This window comes from Prunus avium, chromosome 6 (assembly GCF_965620075.1).
Source record: "Prunus avium chromosome 6, drPruAviu1.hap1.1, whole genome shotgun sequence".
Lineage (NCBI taxonomy): Eukaryota > Viridiplantae > Streptophyta > Magnoliopsida > Rosales > Rosaceae > Prunus > Prunus avium.
Window position 1 is genome coordinate 1,646,178 of NC_142289.1, and position 18,294 is coordinate 1,664,471.

Here is an 18,294-nt window from a genome sequence, read left to right on the forward strand (position 1 = left end):
ATGTGTACTGGTTCATCCTTACTTTTTTTTTTATTGGTTAGCTATTATCTTCTTAATCTCCAACTTTATTATAGAACATCCCAAATTCTGCTCTTTTTTTTTTTATATTTTTGTTCCTAATGCAATCTCATGCAACTGGGGAGTAGACACACATAGATATATTTTGTAAAATGCTGCAAGAAACCCCACCCCCAAAATATGATGTTTGTGTTCTAATATTCACTTAAAGGAAATGATTATATGACTGATACCACCAAAAAAAAAAAAAAAAAAAAAAAGACACATGAAGTTAAACTTTGATTATTTTTATTAATGGAGGAGTGGGTTTTCGAAATTATGACATCTTTCAATATTAAGATGAGAAGGTGAGGATTTTAGTTATTTTAGAGTTGTGTGTGATTCTCTCTAAATCGATTCAACATCTTGTTGCGTTTGGTCATTGAAGAAGATTTATCCATATTATGCACATAGTTGCTTTGTACTTTCGTTTGTTTATCAATAAAAACTATCGCTCATTTTTTTTAAAAAAATGATGAGAAGCTAATTTCCTAGATTTGTTGGCTTTATGATATAATTAAGGTCATCATGATTCAAGTCTTTAATTCGAGGACTGTCATCAATCAAATCAATGTATTATAAAGAAATAATATTAGGATGAGAATTATCACTATTGATTGACAAAAAAAGAAGAGAAAACCCACTAATTTTTTTATACTAAATAATTGATTGTTTAGCATGGATTAGAAATTTTAAATGCTTATAGTTGGAGGATGTATCACACATTGTCCTATTTAGTGTATAAAAGTTTTATTTATTTATAACGAGACGGAAAAAGGGTTTCTCACACATACACTATTAAGGTGTCATGATGGTTCAAATTTAAGATCACTGGTTTGTAAATCAAGTAGATTTTGTTGGGAGACAAACTTTTTTTATAAAAAAAAAATTATAGTTTGACATGCAGATGGTATTAAATTTTTGTGACACAATCAATGCATATATTTTTAGAATGAAATTTACATAATTGCGCAAAAATATGAGGGAAATTTTTTCAATCGCACTCGCAAATACCATCTCCGGAGACCGCCATTCACATCGGCTGAGGGGCCATTTTGTAATTCAACTATATCTCTCTATCGTCCCCAGCCGGCCCCACCCTAGGAACCAATTGCCAGCGAAACGAGTATCCAGCTACCCGCGTCTATCCGCGAGTATAGCCAAGTCCACGCTCAAAGTAATTTATATAGTTATGCAAAAGGACAATATCACCCTCGATCAGAACCCCAAAAAACTGAGTCAAAGGACTCGGCCACATTAAAATCGAAACCCACACCCAAAGCAATTTCCACTCTTATATCGCAACTCAGGCAGTAGAAGAAGAAGAAAACGAGAAAAGAGGAGGAGCTTCAAATTCTTCATTGGTTGATAAGGTCAGGGTTTTCACTTTGTTAATTTCACTCCTTTTCTTTTTCTGTAACTCCACGGTCTGGCTTGATTTTTTGGATAAACTAAATTGATACGCATTTTTTTTTTCTTATATGGATTTTGTATAAATTAGTGGAGTTGGTGATCTGATTGGTAAATACGAAATGATCAATGGGTTTGGGTTTTGTATTTTCTTATTTTGTTGGTGTTTTGGGGTTATTCTCTCGACGAGGTTTTACGGAGCTTAAAACTTGTACTGGGTTAATCTATTTTAGTTAATCTGTTAGTGATTGATTCTGTGATTTTTGGAATATTTTGAATAGATAGACGGGTTGCACGAAATTTTGAGATACAGCCCCATTTTTTAGGCAAATCAAAGTTGCAATTGGATAGTTGAAAAGGCGCTACTGAAAGCTTTTGATTAAAACCTTTAGCAATTGCTCTGGGTGGTCAGCAATGATTTTCACAGTTGTTGTCCGGATACATGTATCTATAGTGCGTTTTGATTATACATCAGTTGTGGGTTGGGGGAGTTTATGAGGTTGTGTGGTGTTTGTTGCTGTGTGGTTTATAGGGCTAAGAAGTGTCACTGTTTCATCTGTTATGCTTAGGAGGCAATGTTTTAGTTGACATTTAGAAGCTTATCCACTGATCGAGAAGAGAGAGGGAGAGAGAGAGAGAAAAAAGAAAAAAGCATTCAGACCCTATTCTGTAGGGTTTTTATTTACTCATTGGTGCAAAAATCAGTATTAAGTTCTGCATTTTGGTTTCAAAGGCTAAATATATGTTGTTATAAATAATAAATATGTATGTACAAAACAATTATATTCTATCTGATATTAACAAACATTTTTCTATTTCTTTCATGGAAGTGTATTGATTTCTTTTAATTATAGTTGCATTAGGTATTGATTTCATTTGAGAGGTGATTACATGATAAAATATTCCTTAACATTTGGAGAAAGCAAATCTGTTTATCATATGCATGGGATATATTACCTATGGTACGTATATAATGTATTCACAAACTGAAATGAATAACTAAGTTGTTAGGGTTGTGGTATACTTATTTCTAGTGTTTTGGCAATGCCTTTTGTGATACAACACTTGCTAGGACTGCAAATATATCCTAAAACTGGGGTCACTTTTAGGAAATCATCATTGTAACCACTATTATATTTATTTGTTGATCGTTAATTTTTCTTACTTTTGTTCTAGTTGTTTCTGCGATGCACCGTGTGGGTAGTGCAGGGAACACAGCCAATTCCACTCGCCCTCGTAAAGAGAAGAGATTAACATATGTGTTGAGTGATGCTGATGACACAAAGGTGAATTGATTCAGTATCTTTCTCCTGATTTTTTTGTTAAGTTCTGTCATTAAGTTTTTATTCGTTAGAATTATTTGTGTTTAGTTATTTGTAAATATATAAGTCTCACTTTTGGATTTAGAAGGCACGGCACTCTACCAATTTTGTGTCATCTCCCTATATTAGCATTATGCATGTTCAGCATTTTGTGGTGTTAAGTAATAAATGCTTATGTTACTGTGTTTGGATCGTTTCTCTGTCTGCAGCATTGTGCCGGCATAAATTGTTTGGCTGTATTGAAGGCATCAGTGTCTGGGTGTGATTACCTGTTCACTGGAAGCCGTGATGGCACACTAAAAAGGTGGGCGCTGGCTGAAGATGCTGCTACATGCTCAGCAACCTTTGAGTCTCATGTGGACTGGGTATGCATTTTTATTTTTATGTTTAAACCCTTTGTTTTTGTTTAAATTTTTTTAATTTTTTATACTGAACTTACCATATGAGGTCCTGTAGATGTTTAATTTATGAGAGTTCTCATTTTTCTCATGAAAAATGAGTTCCTGCATGCATAAGTTACAAACCTATACTTATAGAGTACTTTTGTTGTGCAGGTTAATGATGCTGTTCTTGCAGGTGATAATACGCTTGTTTCTTGTTCTTCAGATACTACCCTCAAGGTTCAGTGGCTTAGATCTTTGTTCTGGTTTTGTAACTTATGCAATGTCTTTTGCTGTAACTTATTTGTATGTTTTTATTGTATGCTTATCCATGTGTCAGACTTGGAATTGCTTGTCGAATGGAACTTGTACCAGAACTCTTCGTCAGCATTCTGACTATGTCACTTGTCTTGCCGCGGCAGAAAAAAATGTAATTTTCTTGTCAAATTTTTATCCACCTTAGCATGGATGAAAGGTTTGGTCGTTGCACTCCTGCTATATGATTAGTTTCATGTTCAATTTGATAGCACAACTTGTGCTTGGAGGAATCTTGTCCATCTTTATTTGTACCCGTTTATCTTGAATATATTTTCTCATTTCCTATAAGAAAAAAAGAAAATTTCTGATCCTTTTATAGTGTCACGCATTTTAGAGCAATGTTGTTGCCTCTGGGGGACTTGGAGGGGAGGTATTCGTATGGGATCTTGAAGCAGCTCTTACTCCAGTCTCAAAGTCAGGTGATTCAATGGAAGATGACTCTTCAAATGTTGTCAATGGTTCTGGAAATGCACTACCGATTACAAGTTTACGTACTATCAGCTCTAGCAACAGTATTTCTGTGCACACAACTCAGTCGCATGGATATGTTCCAGTTCCTGCCAAAGGCCATAAGGAATCAGTTTATGCTTTGGCAATGAATGATAGTGGATCACTCCTTGTCTCTGGTGGAACAGAGAAGGTATATTTTGATGTTGGTAGTTGGTTTAATGTCCCATATTTGTTATGTTTGTTTTGTACGCAAGGAATTGTCTAAAAATTGCAGCAGTGTACCAACTTTGGGTTGAACATAATAACTTTCATCTTCGTGTTAATAACTATAAATCATTTCATGATGCCCTTAGGTTGTGCGTGTTTGGGACCCTAGAACTGGTTCGAAGACCATGAAACTAAGAGGGCATACAGACAATATCAGGGCTCTGCTTCTTGATTCTACTGGAAGGTTGGTTGGATTATTTTATCATAGCCTGTCTTGATTGAGCACTTTAAAATGATTTTAGTTTACCCATTGTCTTGCATAGTTCGGTTTGTAAAATGAACTATATTTGAAATTCAAATATATGATATTATTCTAGGTGTCGAATAATGTTTGGAATATCACTTATAGATGTTACAGCAAAGTGCATTGAACATACAAGTTAGAACCTTGATTTGATAATGAATTATTTATTTATCTAATTGCCTTGTTCTATGTGCTGCATTCGTACAATCTTGTTTTGCTACCAGTATTAACGTTTGTGTTTTAAATTTCATTTCTGCAGATACTGCTTATCAGGATCTTCTGATTCTATGATCAGGTTGATAACTCACATATCTCTCCTTTAACTACACGGACAGTTAGCATAGTTAGCATTAGATGCAAGTTGAAAGATGTAATTGTTTATGTGATAAGTAGTTGGTATTTCGTCATCTGTATAGTTCACCAAATTCTTTGCCCATTTTGTAGGCTATGGGATCTTGGTCAGCAACGATGTGTGCATTCTTATGCTGTGCACACAGATTCTGTTTGGGCACTTGCCAGTACCCCGACATTTAGTCATGTATATAGTGGTGGGAGGGACCTTTCTGTGAGTACATTTTTCTCATGTAACTTATGTTCTGAGACATCTTTGGCTGTTTAGATTTGCTGCTCATCTGCTTAATGCCCAATGTTGTTTGTTCCCTCAGTTATACTTGACAGACTTGGCCACAAGAGAGAGTCTTTTGCTTTGCACTGGGGAACACCCCATTCTGCAGTTGGCCTTACATGACGATAGTATATGGGCTGCAACAACGGATTCTTCAGTTCATAGATGGCCTGCTGAAGGGCGCAATCCTCAGAAGATTATTCAAAGAGGTGGTGCATTCTTGGCTGGAAATTTGTCCTTTTCAAGAGCAAGGGTATCCCTAGAAGGATCAACCCTAGTAAGTATCGCTTAGTTCATTGTATTTCAAAATTTTGGTCTTGTTGTTGCATGCGCATGTATCATCCTCTAGTTGTCATGTTAGCTGTGCATATCTTTTTCTTTTGGGTCTCATTTGGTGTTTGTCATGTCAGACCTTTGAGTTTGGAGGATTAATGTTATTTTGATAAATGTTGTCCAGGTCCCTGTTTATAAAGAACCAATATTTACGATTCCTGGAACTCCTGGAATAGTGCAGCATGAAATATTAAACAATAGAAGGCATGTCTTGACAAAGGTAAATCATGTTGACTTTCTCATATGTTATTATGATGAAGCGCCTGTTTTAAGTTAACCAGTTTTGTTGTCAAATAGTATGTCTTGCCGAGTTTGATTTTATGAACCGATGCGATTATGATAGGATACTGCTGGTTCGGTCAAGTTGTGGGAGATTACTCGGGGTGTTGTTATTGAGGATTATGGAAAGGTGATACATTCTTTTTTTCCTGTAAATATCTGACTAGAACCATCTAATGTGTATAGAACTAATGCCTGATTGGGGCCGCAGATTTCTGGCAATTGTTTTTTGTATATTGAAGTTTTTTTTAGGGCAGATTATAAGCATCTATCCTTGTAATGTCTACCATACAGGCCACATTTGAGGAGAAAAAAGAAGAGCTTTTTGAGATGGTATGCTTCCTGGTCTAATATGGTTTGAGCTTAACAACTTAATAGATTTTCTTAATGATTTCTTTACTGCTTCAGGTGAGCATTCCTGCATGGTTCACAGTGGATACCAGGCTTGGAAGTTTATCTGTACATCTGGACACCCCACAATGCTTTTCAGCAGAGATGTATTCAGTAGACCTTAACATTGTGGGGAAGCCTGAAGATGATAAGGTAGCTATAATCTTGAATTCGTTTCTATGTTTGTTCTTCCCCCTTTTTTTGTGGGTTGTCTTCTGTGATTTGTCTTATATTTTTTGGATGCATTCAAAAGTAAAGAAGACTTTTTTGGATGCATTCAAAAGTTTTATCGAAAGGCTAGCCTTGAAGCTCTTAATAGCTTGATGCTCTCTATTATATATATATATGCACGATGCTTACTAAAATTCTGTCAAAAAATATGCCTGAGATAATGAATTGAAAAGGATTAGTAATGCATTACATTACTTACAATTATTGATTAATAATTTAATACGTATGAATTTAACGATGTATTAGTAAAGCCAAGTCTAGCTTCCTTTTTATCTTTCCCTCTACCCTCCTGTTACGAAAGTGGTTTCAGAAAATAAATAAAAAGTTAAATTGAGTGCTTGTAACTTTTCAGGTTAATCTAGCACGAGAAACCCTTAAAGGGCTCTTGGCTCACTGGTTGGCAAAAAGAAAGCAAAGATTTGGAGTGCAAGCATCTGCTAATGGGGATGCACCATCTGGAAAGGAAGTTACCACTAGAAGTATTACGCATTCAAGAATTGAGGTGGATAGTAATACTGAAAACGATTCAATGGTCTATCCTCCCTTTGAATTTTCTACAGCTTCCCCTCCTTCTGTTATAACTGAGGGCTCTCAGGGAGGCCCATGGAGGAAGAAAATCACTGACCTAGATGGTACTGAAGATGAGAAGGACTTTCCTTGGTGGTGTCTCGATTGCGTGTTGAATAATCGCCTACCCCCTAGAGAGAACACCAAGTAACTTACTTATTTTCAATGTAGTTCTCCTTGCTTTTGTTTGAAGTTTTTATTTCCTGCCTGAGAATATATTCTATTTTCTATAGATGATAGTGCTTATGTCTGTTCAAAAAATTACTTGCCTGAAAGTTGCAATTAACTTTGTGCACGTTGAATTTTGAACGATTTATAAAAAGTGGTAATGTTGCAGGGATTTGTTTCAGTTTTATTGTTTGCTTGCATCAACACTTCTTGAAAGATGTTCACTCTAGCAATAATTGTTGAAACTAAAGTTCCTGAATAGAGCTATCATGAAATATAGTAGAGAAGTGACTTGTTTCCTTTCTTTTCAATGATTCTGTTTTTAACTCCTTGTGGCTGAAATTTCTCCTTTAAAAAAAAATCTTTCTTTTTTCTGGATGGTGTTTGATTTTCAGTTTGCTAATTTAATCATTATCTTTGAAATATTATATATTTTGGTAGATTTATCTTGTTGGAAAAAATCCTTTATTAGACTATCTCACAAATAAATGGAAAAAATAAAATAAAAAATTGATAGACTTATGATATGCAGAAGTCTGAAATAGTTATCTGGTTTGGATGATTATGATTGTTTATTTTTTGTTTTGGTTTATCTTTACAGGTGCAGTTTTTATCTACATCCATGCGAAGGTTCAGCTGTTCAGATCCTCACACAAGGGAAACTTAGTGCACCTCGTATATTACGAATTCATAAAGTAAGTTATGGGTTTCATGGTAGTTGATGCCTTAATTTTATTATTATTTTTCTAAGGCAAGTGAATAGTTTCCTTCATTGTGCTAAAGAGTAAGATTCTTGGTGAAATGCAATGACTGCTGGAGTATGATAGAATAATACCTTTTGAAAACAGTAATGAGAAAGCCAAAGTTTCTACGTCTGCATTATTTGTTAGTAGTTTAAAGTACAATTGTTATTTTTTATTGAAATGCTGAAAGGCATTGATTTGGATTCGAATGGCAACATGAAAAGTGGATGCCAGCAGAACCTATCCTTTTCTCTTGGTGTCCACAGCTGCTGTGATGGAAGATAATTTTTAAATCTCAGTATTTGGTTTATCAATAACATACAATATAACCAGCTTTGGTTGCTTTGTCTTGGTATGCAGGTTGTTAATTATGTAATTGAAAAGATGGTCCTTGACAAACCATTGGATAGTGCAAATCCTGATACAACACTTGCTCCTGGTCTTGCTGGAGGACCAGTGCAACTATCAGCCATTGGAGATGGATCTTTTCGATCTGGATTGAAGCCATGGCAAAAGCTTAAGCCTTCTATAGAGATATTGTGCAATAATCAGGCAAGTGGATAAACATGTTGGGTGTATGTAGTCACATGGATGGTAATTAGTAAATTAACTTTTTAGTAGGACTCTTCTATGGTGCTAAAAAAGTTTAATGAGCTATAACTGTTAAAAGTTTAAGCTAGAGGTAAATGCATTTTCTAATTATGGGATCAAGCTAAATGGATTTAGTAGAGTTTAATTTGATCGTTTCTGATTTTGAACTGCTATCTAAATGTGCAGGTCTTGTCCCCAGAAATGAGCTTAGCCACAGTGCGGGCTTATATATGGAAGAAATCTGAGGACCTGATTCTCAATTACAGGGTGGTTCAGGGAAGGTGATTGTGTGCTAGATTCCGGAGGTGAGGTGGTTATTTTTATCCTTTCTATGCAAGTTTCTGTAAATTTCTAGTAAAGAAGTGATGGAAGACATGAACATTTTGAATTATTTCAGCAAATAGAAGACTTTTTGGTTAAATCAGTTTTTTCACTCATTTTTACTGATAGGAACAGAAAAGAACATTAGATGGTGAGAAATGTCAGAGCTTTGTCTGACAGTAGCTATATCCGCTCTGTATTTGTTACACATTTATTATTATGTTTGCGAACTTTAATATACGTGACTTCTTTATTTCCTGAAAAACCAATGTTGACATGTCTTAAAACTGATGTAGACTTTAGATGATGCTCAAGCTTTGTTGTTGATACTTGCAGGTGATATTGTGTTTAAGATAAAGGGGAAATATTGATTTTTCTGGGGAAGCTCTTGGTATTCAGAAATACATTTGTAAAGTTTGAAAACCAATTGATCGCGGAATCCAGTGGCATCCCCCAAAACTTGCCAAGACGGCTCTGGTTAAGCATGTTCCTTGTTGGGCAGGTTGGGCACCCATAAATCTTGAACTTTGTCGCTGACATGAAAGCTTTTGCTGGACGCTGCAGATTTTCTCAATTGGTTGTCTGCATGTGACAGTAGATAGAGTTTTCGACTGTGGATGAGAAATTAACAGGAAGTATCTTGGAACTTCCCAAGAGCCGAATTAGACACATGATGATGAAAGATTTGTAGATTTGTACTGTCAGTTATGATACTTAGCCATAGAATATTCTATTGTGAAGGGGATTTTAATTTCTTTTTTGTTTCATGGAATAAGACAGTCCCATTTCAATTCCATATCCAGACTTGTGCTGCTCTTTAATGTAGTTCCTATTTTATATAAGATCATACTAAATGAAATCCCAATTTTGCATTATACGGGTTATAATTTTCTGTATGATCAGGTAGTTTTCCTGTTTTCTTTGTTTCCTCGTGTATGTATACACTTAATGTAATTCAAAAATAATTGGGACCTATTCTTTTATTGTTGTAATGCTTAAGTTCTTGTTTTGTGGAGGCCAAGGCATTTGCTTTCGTTTGTGCAGCAACTTTCTGCTTCTTTGATTTTAGGTTAAAGTTGGGCACCCTTGGTTGGGTATATTTTCCCTCATAAGAGAAATGTTGGGTACATATGCAAAAGTTGGCAAATTCCCATAGGTGTACCCAGCAAGCACCTTACATTCCTAACTGATTTTGATTGCTCAATTACCAAACCAGAATCAAATTCTATGGTCCAGACAGAGTGATCCTAGAGTGGTCCATAATCTCTATCTCATGGTTGTGTTATATTTGATTAGGTTTTGGCTTAAGCTTCTTAACCACATGGAGTTTTGGTCATCCCACTGACGGTGGTGCTTGTTGCTTGCATGCAATTTCTTGGAGGCTAAACAACGAAAATCATTAAAATCTTGTATTTTTTTTATAAAAAAAATACAAGAGCAATGGTTTAGACTCTAAACTATAACGTAGTGGGATTCGAACATGAGACTTTTAATATGCAAGACAATTTCCTTTTTCACTATGCTAGATCCCATTGGCTTTCTTTTTCTTTTTTAATTCCGTCTGTAGAGATACTCACTTGTGATGGGCCAACTGTGATTTTGATCGATGTTCAGACTCACATTGACTTATGAATTATGAGCATCTTAAAAAGGAAAAAGAGAAAAAGAGAAAAAGGGGTGGTGCTAGTTAGCCTAATATAAAAAGTACAGTCAGACTGGATTGAAAATCACTGAAAAAAAGTTCCTTTACGAGTTACATACAATGTTTTTCCCTTTTGGTCAGATATTCGTTCATAGAGGTTTTGTAGGTGGGCCACGCACGCACCATTTCAAGTAATATTTTGTTAAAATGTCTTTCTCTTTTACTTATTTTTTACAAGAAGATCTTCTCTCACCTCATTTAGAAATTACAGCGAAAACAAAGCGCGGGAGGGACGAACAATATATTCTTCTTTTATTGCCTTGCCCTTTTCGGCTACCAAGTAACTTACAAAGTTTTACCAGTGTTCACTGGTAAGTTTCCCCTTCCAGAACTTCTGCAAAAGCCAAAGAGCCAGTCAGGTGACCCATGTGGCCAAATATCATCCAGACCAAAAAGCAATGGACAAAACTCAACTCTTTCCCTGCCACACAGACCCACGTCAGGTATAATCCAAATTCTTAGCTAATAATTTCATTTACTCATTTATTTCATTTCCAGTTTTGTTCAGATTATTGGTTTACCTAATATTTGACGTTCAGTGTACCAATATTTGGTTCGAATTATTCTTAAAGTAGATGAAAGCTTAAGAATTTACTTGTTTTAAAGGCCATACCTTCCATTAGTGCTATCTGGGTCTGCTTAAAGTTTCAATTTTGTACCCATTTTTGTGTCCTGTAGAGTTTGTGCGAAACATGCGATTGCAAACGTTAAAGTGGTCTGAGGGCAGTCCAACTGAATTTAGTAGCTTTTTTGTTCAGCTTTTCCCAAGTGGTAGTTCTTAAGTTTGTGAATTGGTGAACCTTGATAAGGGGTCTATAATCTTTTACAATTGCTTGAAGCCATGACATCAGTTATAGGCTTCCCAGGACCTCATTTTTGTGTGTTAAATTCAGAGAATAAACCTCGGTTTCAAGTGCAAGTTAGGACTTTAGGTAGTAAGGATTCACCAGTTTTGTCATCAGATTCAGTTGCTGTGAATGGTGTTTCCGTAATCGAGGAGAGGGAGGAAAGGAGGTCTTTGATTGATGAAGGGAATGGGAGGTTGAGGCATAAGGTTAATAAGGAGAAGAGGGTGAAGGATGGTGTTCTTGAAAGTTTGGAACCTTTGTGGGATGATGGGTATGGGACTGTGACTGTAAAAGATTATTTTGATGCAACCAAGGAGATGATTAAGCCTGATGGTGGACCTCCCCGGTGGTTTTGTCCCGTTGCTTGCGAGGCGCCATTAAAGGATTCTCCAATTCTTTTCTTTTTGCCTGGTAATTGATGCCTGGCCACAAATGCCAATCCATAAATTGGTTTCTAGTTTTGGTACTGTAATTTGCATACAAGGGATATATGTATAAGATAACTAAACTTGAGGAAAAAAATGTTTCTTATGTGCTGATACTCAAAGATGAGTTTGCTAGTGAGCGAAATTCTATATTACAGAAAGTTTGCATAATCATTTTGGTATTGATGCATGCAGGGCTAGATGGTACTGGGTGGGGCCTCATTTTGCACCATAAAGCTCTTGGGAAGTAAGTTTTTTTCTTTTCATAATTAATTAATTAATTAATTATTTAATTATAGGATCTTGGGAGGTAAGATAACTCTTATCTTCAATTTGGACAATTATTTTTTGTTGCTCAAACTTCACTCGTATAAATGGTTGCCCTTGTTAAGAAATCAGGTTTAGCTAAATTTGAGGTTAACTAGCAACTTCTGATATATACTTCCTTGAAAAATGCAGGGCTTTTGAAGTTCGATGCCTGCATATTCCTATTAATGATCGAACACCATTTGAAGGTCTTAATTTTTGAAAGCCTTTATATATGTTTGTTTTGTAACTATGCATCTATGCATTTATCTATACAAACGTAATCTGTGTAGAACAAAGTACTTTCTGGAGTTATTTATGAAGTAATCCCACTTTTAACTCATGAGAGTGAGGATCATTTTTGTTGGTCTTTATTTAAGAAGATGTCACTCTTAATCAATAATTTAGAGAGTGGTTTCAATTATGAAGGGCTGGTGAAATTTGTCGAAGAAACTATCAGGCTTGAGCATGCTTCATCTCCAAACAAGCCAATTTATTTGGTCGGAGATTCCTTTGGAGGATGCCTATCACTTGCCGTTGCTGCACGTAATCCTACCATTGATCTAGTACTGATACTAGTCAATTCAGGTTGGTTATGAGATGTGCAGTTCAATATTCTTCATCTAATATTCTTACATTATGTTAATGACCTGTCGTAACTCTGTCTGACATTTTACTTTTTGTTTTTATTTTAGCATCATCAATTGAAAGATCTCAGCTACAACCTCTGTTCCCTATCTTGGAGGCTATACCTGATGAATTACATACCGCAATTCCCTATCTCCTCAGCTTTGTTATGGGTATGTGATTTGTTGCTCCAGGATCTGATTAACAAAAACATTTGTGGAGAAGTCAATTAATTCATTGCTAATTTGGCACTTGTCTTTGCTCTCAATCCTGTGTTAGTTAACTATGTTCCTTTATTTGTTGAAAGCAGTTCTGAGAACTTTTGGATGTTAGTTTTCCTGGAAAGTTTCATGTGTGTGTCATGATCAGAAACAACTATTTGCAGTCTCAAATTTCTCGTTTTCAATGCCAAATACACGAACTTTCATTCCATCAGGTGATCCAACAAAAATGGCGATGGTTAATATTGAAAGTAGGCTCCCTCCCAGTTTAAAACTTACACAATTGTCTCGCAACCTCACTGCTTTGCTACCATGCCTCTCAGTAAGTGCTTGCAATTTCTGTTCTTGGACTTCGTGTACTTTTCCTCCTGGAATTATCATTTTCTCCTTTTAACTCGTTTTGAATTGTTTTTAACCTTATATCTTTCATTTGGTTATACTTGCTTTGCTCATCGCTTACTGTAGATTTTTATTATTTTTATTTCAGTCTTTGGCTGATATTATACCGAGGGCGACTCTTCTTTGGAAGCTGAAGCTGCTCAAGTCAGCTGCTGCTTATGCAAATTCCCGTCTCCATGCTGTTAAAGCTGAAGTACTAGTGTTGGCCAGGTTCACTATACCTAATGTGGTTCTCTCTTCATTCGCATGAAAGAATGATTAATTTAAAATTGTGTGTATATATATTTGATTTATTTTTTCTTTGGGTACAAATCATATATTTGCATTTCAGTGGCAAAGATAACATGGTGCCGAGTCGAGATGAAGCGCAACGACTAATGAGCTCATTACAGAATTGTACAGTTCGTCACTTCAACGACAATGGACATACCCTATTACTAGTAAGTTTAAATATGTATGTATGTTATGAGTCTGGTTTGATGCTTTGATGCAAACTTCTCTGTACTGTGTTACTCTTGTGCAATAGAAGTTTTAATTTTTTGGTACCTTTTCCTTGTGAAAACACAAACTTAATTGACTGCACTCCTGCTGTCATGTTATAGGAAGATGGCATTAATTTGTTGACAGTTATAAAAGGCACTTGCAAATACCGTCGTTCGAGGAAGCGGGATTATGTCTCAGATTTTCTTCCTCCTAGTATGTCAGAACTCAAATATACATCCGATGAAGTATTCGGGTAATTCAGTTCAACACTTTCACTCTTTTTTTTTTTTTTTTTTTTTTCTTTTTTTTTTTTCTGTTTCCTTTTCTATTGTGTTTTCTAATGATTTTGTATACCACTTGTGGACATATTTGTGGATATGGGACCAGAGAGCTGATACTAAAATACATGAATGTCAGGTTATTACGCTTAGCTACTGGTTCTGTAATGTTCTCAACATTGGAAGATGGGAAGATAGTGAGAGGTCTTGCTGGAGTACCTCATGAAGGACCTGTCTTAATTGTTGGTTATCACAATTTAATGGGATTGGAGCTGAATTCTTTAGTTGAAGAATTTTTAAGAGAAAAGAACATAATGGTTCGTGGAGCAGCACATCCAGAGTTGTTCTGGGGGAAGTCCGGGAGCTCGGCTAGCTTGGACTTGCTCAAAGTATTTGGTGCAGTACCTGTCACAGCAAAAAATCTATTCAAATTGCTTTCGTCAAAATCACATGTTCTGCTCTATCCTGGTGGTGCACGTGAGGCTCTCCATTTCAAGGTGTGCCAAGCTCCTTCCTTGTGTCATCTTAAACCAAATTTTCAATAACTTAAGAGCCTTGTATTATCTGTCCTAACAAAGGAAGTCTCCATTTTGCATGTTCCTAAGATGTATGCAATGGATTTTACAGAAACATTTCATTTTTGTTGGTAATTTGATATGTTATCGTTTTGGTTTCTCATGTTTATATGGTGCTTGTATAATTGGCAGGGTGAAGAATACGAGCTATTCTGGCCTAATCAACCGGAATTTGTGAGAATGGCTGCACGATTTGGGGCCACCATTGTACCGTTTGCAGCTGTAGGAGAAGATGACCTACTAGAAGTAAGCTGAACCTTGCAGTTTTTCTTCTTGAGCTAACATTGACCTAAAGCTGAACTTTGCGGAGTTAACATTGTGCTCTGCTTCTTATTTGTATATGGCAGTTGGTTTTTGACTACAATGACCTAAAGAAGATCCCTGTGATCAGTGACTATATCAAAGAATCTAATCGCGATGCTATAAGATTAAGGTAATTAATTACTCCCCATGTTTTATTTTTTTCTTTTCTAAACTTAACTAGCTGTTTGTGAGACTTGAATTATCTTGTTTTGACAAAAAAAATGTGGTGTGGCTATAGGGATGAGACGAGCGGGGAGGTGGCAAATGTAGATCTCTTTTTCCCGGGGGTTTTGCCCAAGTTACCAGGGCGCTTTTACTATTTATTTGGGAAGCCAATAGTAACCAAGGGAAAAAAAGAGATCCTGAAAGATAAAGAAAATGCAAACAAATTGTATTTGGAGATACAATCTGACATTGAAAACAGTTTAGCATACTTGCTTAAGAAGCGGGAGGAGGATCCTTATAGGAGTATTATAGACAGAACAGCTTATCGGGCAATATATTCCCCTATACATGAAGTTCCAACATTTGAGCCTTGACAATTTATGTTCGAAAAATCGCTACATTATCTCGCTTTTACTTTTGTATTTTCTGTAACTTTGATATTAAAAAAAAAAAAAACCAAAACTGCAAAAAAAAGTTTTCTTCATTTCAATATAGGCCCATTTTGCCATGTTTAAAACATTTTACAAAACTCAACCCGTTAGTTATATTAAAAATTAGGTCAGATATCTTCTTCTTCCTAGTGCTGCCTTTCTCCTTCCTCTCTCTGTTTCGATCTCTCTTCTTCTTCTTCCTCCCTAGTTACGCGTCGCCGCCTCCTGCGCGCTTCACCCGCGCCTCAACGTCAAAACGCCCGCCCAGACCCGCCTAACTCCCTGGCGCCTAACTCGCGGCGGCGTCCTCCCGCCTAGCCCGATTTTTCCTACACTTTGTGCACGAACTCCACTAATTAATTCAAGTTTCATATTGTGTGGCCCAAATAAATGGGGTTTTTATTTCTTTTATCTTTTTCAAAAGAAATACTGAATCTTGTGTTGCAAACTTGAAATTGGAGGTCTAAGAAGAAGCATTATAGCCTGAAAAACAGAAGAAATAAAGAAGTAAATGTCCCTCTTTGAACAGAAATTAACAAGAAAGTACTCAACAATATCTCTAATAAAGGATGTAACGTGATTGCCTTTTCTATATAGAATCCATAATAAGAGACTTAAAATAATGAGGAAGTAGAGTTGGAACTCAGACCAGAGGGAATTACAGGGTAATGCCATGTGGTTGATGGAGGTCTCAATCCATGCATGGGCGCAGAACATGATTCTTGAGATATTTTAGAAAGGCAGAATCTGCGTTTTGCCAAAAGGGTCGGTTTGATTCTTGAATGTATGCATCTCTTCAGACTAGCAGGCTCGATAAGTGCATGCTGGCGCCACAAATCTGGACTGCAAAACTTGATTCTGCATTTGCTGAATGAAACACGATAATATATCATAATAATCGCGTAATTTGTCATGTATAGAGAAAGATATTCTCTCTCTCTCTCTCTCTCTCTCTCTCTCTCTCTCTCCCCTTAATTTTCTGGTAGAAGCAATGTATTCTGAACAGTGAAGGTCTTGCAAGTGAAGGTAATGGAGGTCACAATCCATGGATAAGCAGAACATGATTCGTTTTCAACATTTTAGCAATCGGAGAATTTGAATGGAATCTTGGAGTGCATTAGAAAAAGAAATATGTGCTCAAAAAGTAGCACAACTAGCTGTTGCGTACATATACAAGGAGAAGCGTCAACATGTTCCAAGTGAGAAAGAAGTCGAGTCATATAGCTAGTTCCAAACTCAAAGCTAACTAAGCAATGGCCGGCTATGATTACAGTTACAGATCAGGTTACTCTACCGGCAACGGGGTAGGATCGTACACTGACCAATGGGGCCAAACAAGGTATGCAAATGCTGCTGACAATGATGAGTGCGGGGTAGCTATGTTATACAAATTTTTTTTCCTCTTGTTTTTGGTAAAAGCTATGTCACAAAGTTTGAGACGAGAGAATTATTCATGATCATGTTCACTCACCTTTGTTAACCTTCATGCAGGCATGGCTCTCCTCCACTTGTTGAGCCAGTGAGAAATTACGGCTATGCTGCTGATGACAATTGGCGTAGGCCTCCAAGCCCACCACACCACGCCGTTGATGGTTTCCACACCAGAATCCACACTGCTGCTAGCCGTGATCCTAGGGTTGCACCCTTCAATGGCATAACCTGGGGCCAACAACCCAATCAAATTGGATACAATGGAACTACGGGCTATGGTGGCTATAGCGACTACAGCAACAACACATTGTACAAGCCTAATGGAAACACCATTCGGAATGACAACTATGACGACTACCACCACAACCGCAAACATGATAGTGGCATGGGGCCAATCAACCTGACATCACACGGTGGCTACCACGGTAAGTCAAGCCATTCAACATGGACTTCTACACTTCCGGTTCGTGGTGATGGCAGACTCAGCATTCCAACAGATGACATGGAGAGGGCCCTGCACTACTTGAAGGAGAGTGCAAAGTCTTCAGCATGGCCAAGAACAACATGACAAATTCACGCAACTAATGTCTGATGCTAATTAAGGCTTGGTGCTTTATGCTTTAGCTTGGCTTTTCTTGGGTCATTTTCATCCGTTGGTCTGGTCTAACCTAACCACTCTATCTGTTTTCTGTTATCTGCATCTGTTTAGCTGTATTGTAATACATTGAGGTGCACTCTTTGTAACCTGTGCTGATGATGGCATGTTTGCTTTGTGAAATTAGAAATAAAATAAGATTTTCAGCAACTAAGCCCAAAGTTGATTATGGGTTCTGTAACTATATAATCTTAACAAGTAATTATAGTTTATGATCGGCTTTATATCAGCCTGATCATGGATATCAAGATGATATCTAAAGTAATAAGCGATGGCAATCGAACGATAACCTCATAAGTATGCACTGTGCACTATTCGAGTTGCTCTTCGAACATCTCTGCCATATGTTGTACATCACTTGCCCTATTCACTATTCAACCAAAAGAATCCACAAGGTGTAAAACAGGTCAGAAGTAAGCTATTGTATGTGAGACAAGAGACTTTCCTCTGAGTTCGTAACTACACATCTACTAATGACATGCTCCAAAATCAAAAGAGAGAAAGAGAATGGCTTCGATTGTAGCTGTCTGCAAGCCTTCCTTATGTACATGCTCACTGCCACCTTGTCAGTTGGAACATCGAGTTTTAGCATGAGCTCACCGGGATCGGTTTAGTTCTCTTCGCGGAGAATTTTACTTCCGAAGAGAAGTATCATATCAAGGCTGAAACATCAAGGATAGGCATCACATTATGGCTGAAACATCAAGAAGTCGAGGTCTTAATCTCATGTGGGAGTGAAACCAATCCCA

The 18,294-nt window shown here is 36.7% G+C and overlaps 3 protein-coding genes across 5 annotated transcripts; all 3 read left to right on the forward strand.

The window, feature by feature from the left end:
* The first annotated feature begins 1,271 nt into the window (after window positions 1-1,271).
* LRS1 (Transducin/WD40 repeat-like superfamily protein) lies at window positions 1,272-9,571 on the forward strand. 2 transcript variants are annotated; one of them, XM_088255285.1, is made up of 19 exons: window positions 1,272-1,430; window positions 2,644-2,753; window positions 2,999-3,154; window positions 3,344-3,409; window positions 3,510-3,599; window positions 3,822-4,127; window positions 4,291-4,388; window positions 4,708-4,743; window positions 4,893-5,013; window positions 5,114-5,350; window positions 5,531-5,626; window positions 5,750-5,815; window positions 5,980-6,018; window positions 6,094-6,228; window positions 6,659-7,020; window positions 7,643-7,736; window positions 8,145-8,336; window positions 8,562-8,685; window positions 9,033-9,571. In XM_088255285.1, exons 2-18 carry the CDS (start codon window positions 2,655-2,657, stop codon window positions 8,658-8,660), a joined length of 2,292 nt encoding a protein of 763 aa, XP_088111411.1. In that variant the 5' UTR covers window positions 1,272-1,430; window positions 2,644-2,654; the 3' UTR covers window positions 8,661-8,685; window positions 9,033-9,571. The 2 variants fall into 2 exon arrangements, with proteins under 2 accessions (XP_088111411.1, XP_088111410.1); XM_088255284.1 differs by having other exon boundaries at window positions 8,562-8,680.
* Window positions 9,572-10,880: 1,309 nt separating this feature from the next.
* Window positions 10,881-15,518, forward strand: PES1 (Esterase/lipase/thioesterase family protein). Of its 2 annotated transcripts, none has more exons than XM_021961788.2 (13): window positions 10,881-11,657; window positions 11,867-11,918; window positions 12,131-12,186; window positions 12,407-12,565; window positions 12,673-12,777; window positions 12,990-13,147; window positions 13,313-13,434; window positions 13,556-13,664; window positions 13,827-13,960; window positions 14,125-14,482; window positions 14,693-14,806; window positions 14,908-14,993; window positions 15,102-15,518. In XM_021961788.2, the coding sequence occupies exons 1-13, from the start codon at window positions 11,240-11,242 to the stop codon at window positions 15,400-15,402; spliced, it is 2,172 nt and encodes a 723-aa protein (XP_021817480.2). In that variant the 5' UTR covers window positions 10,881-11,239; the 3' UTR covers window positions 15,403-15,518. The 2 variants fall into 2 exon arrangements, with proteins under 2 accessions (XP_021817480.2, XP_021817481.2); XM_021961789.2 differs by having other exon boundaries at window positions 10,882-11,657; window positions 13,041-13,147.
* Window positions 15,519-16,319: 801 nt separating this feature from the next.
* On the forward strand, window positions 16,320-17,695 carry LOC148293460 (uncharacterized). Its single transcript, XM_088255253.1, has 2 exons — window positions 16,320-16,798; window positions 16,951-17,695. Exons 1-2 carry the CDS (start codon window positions 16,713-16,715, stop codon window positions 17,456-17,458), a joined length of 594 nt encoding a protein of 197 aa, XP_088111379.1. The 5' UTR covers window positions 16,320-16,712; the 3' UTR covers window positions 17,459-17,695.
* Window positions 17,696-18,294: the final 599 nt, after the last annotated feature.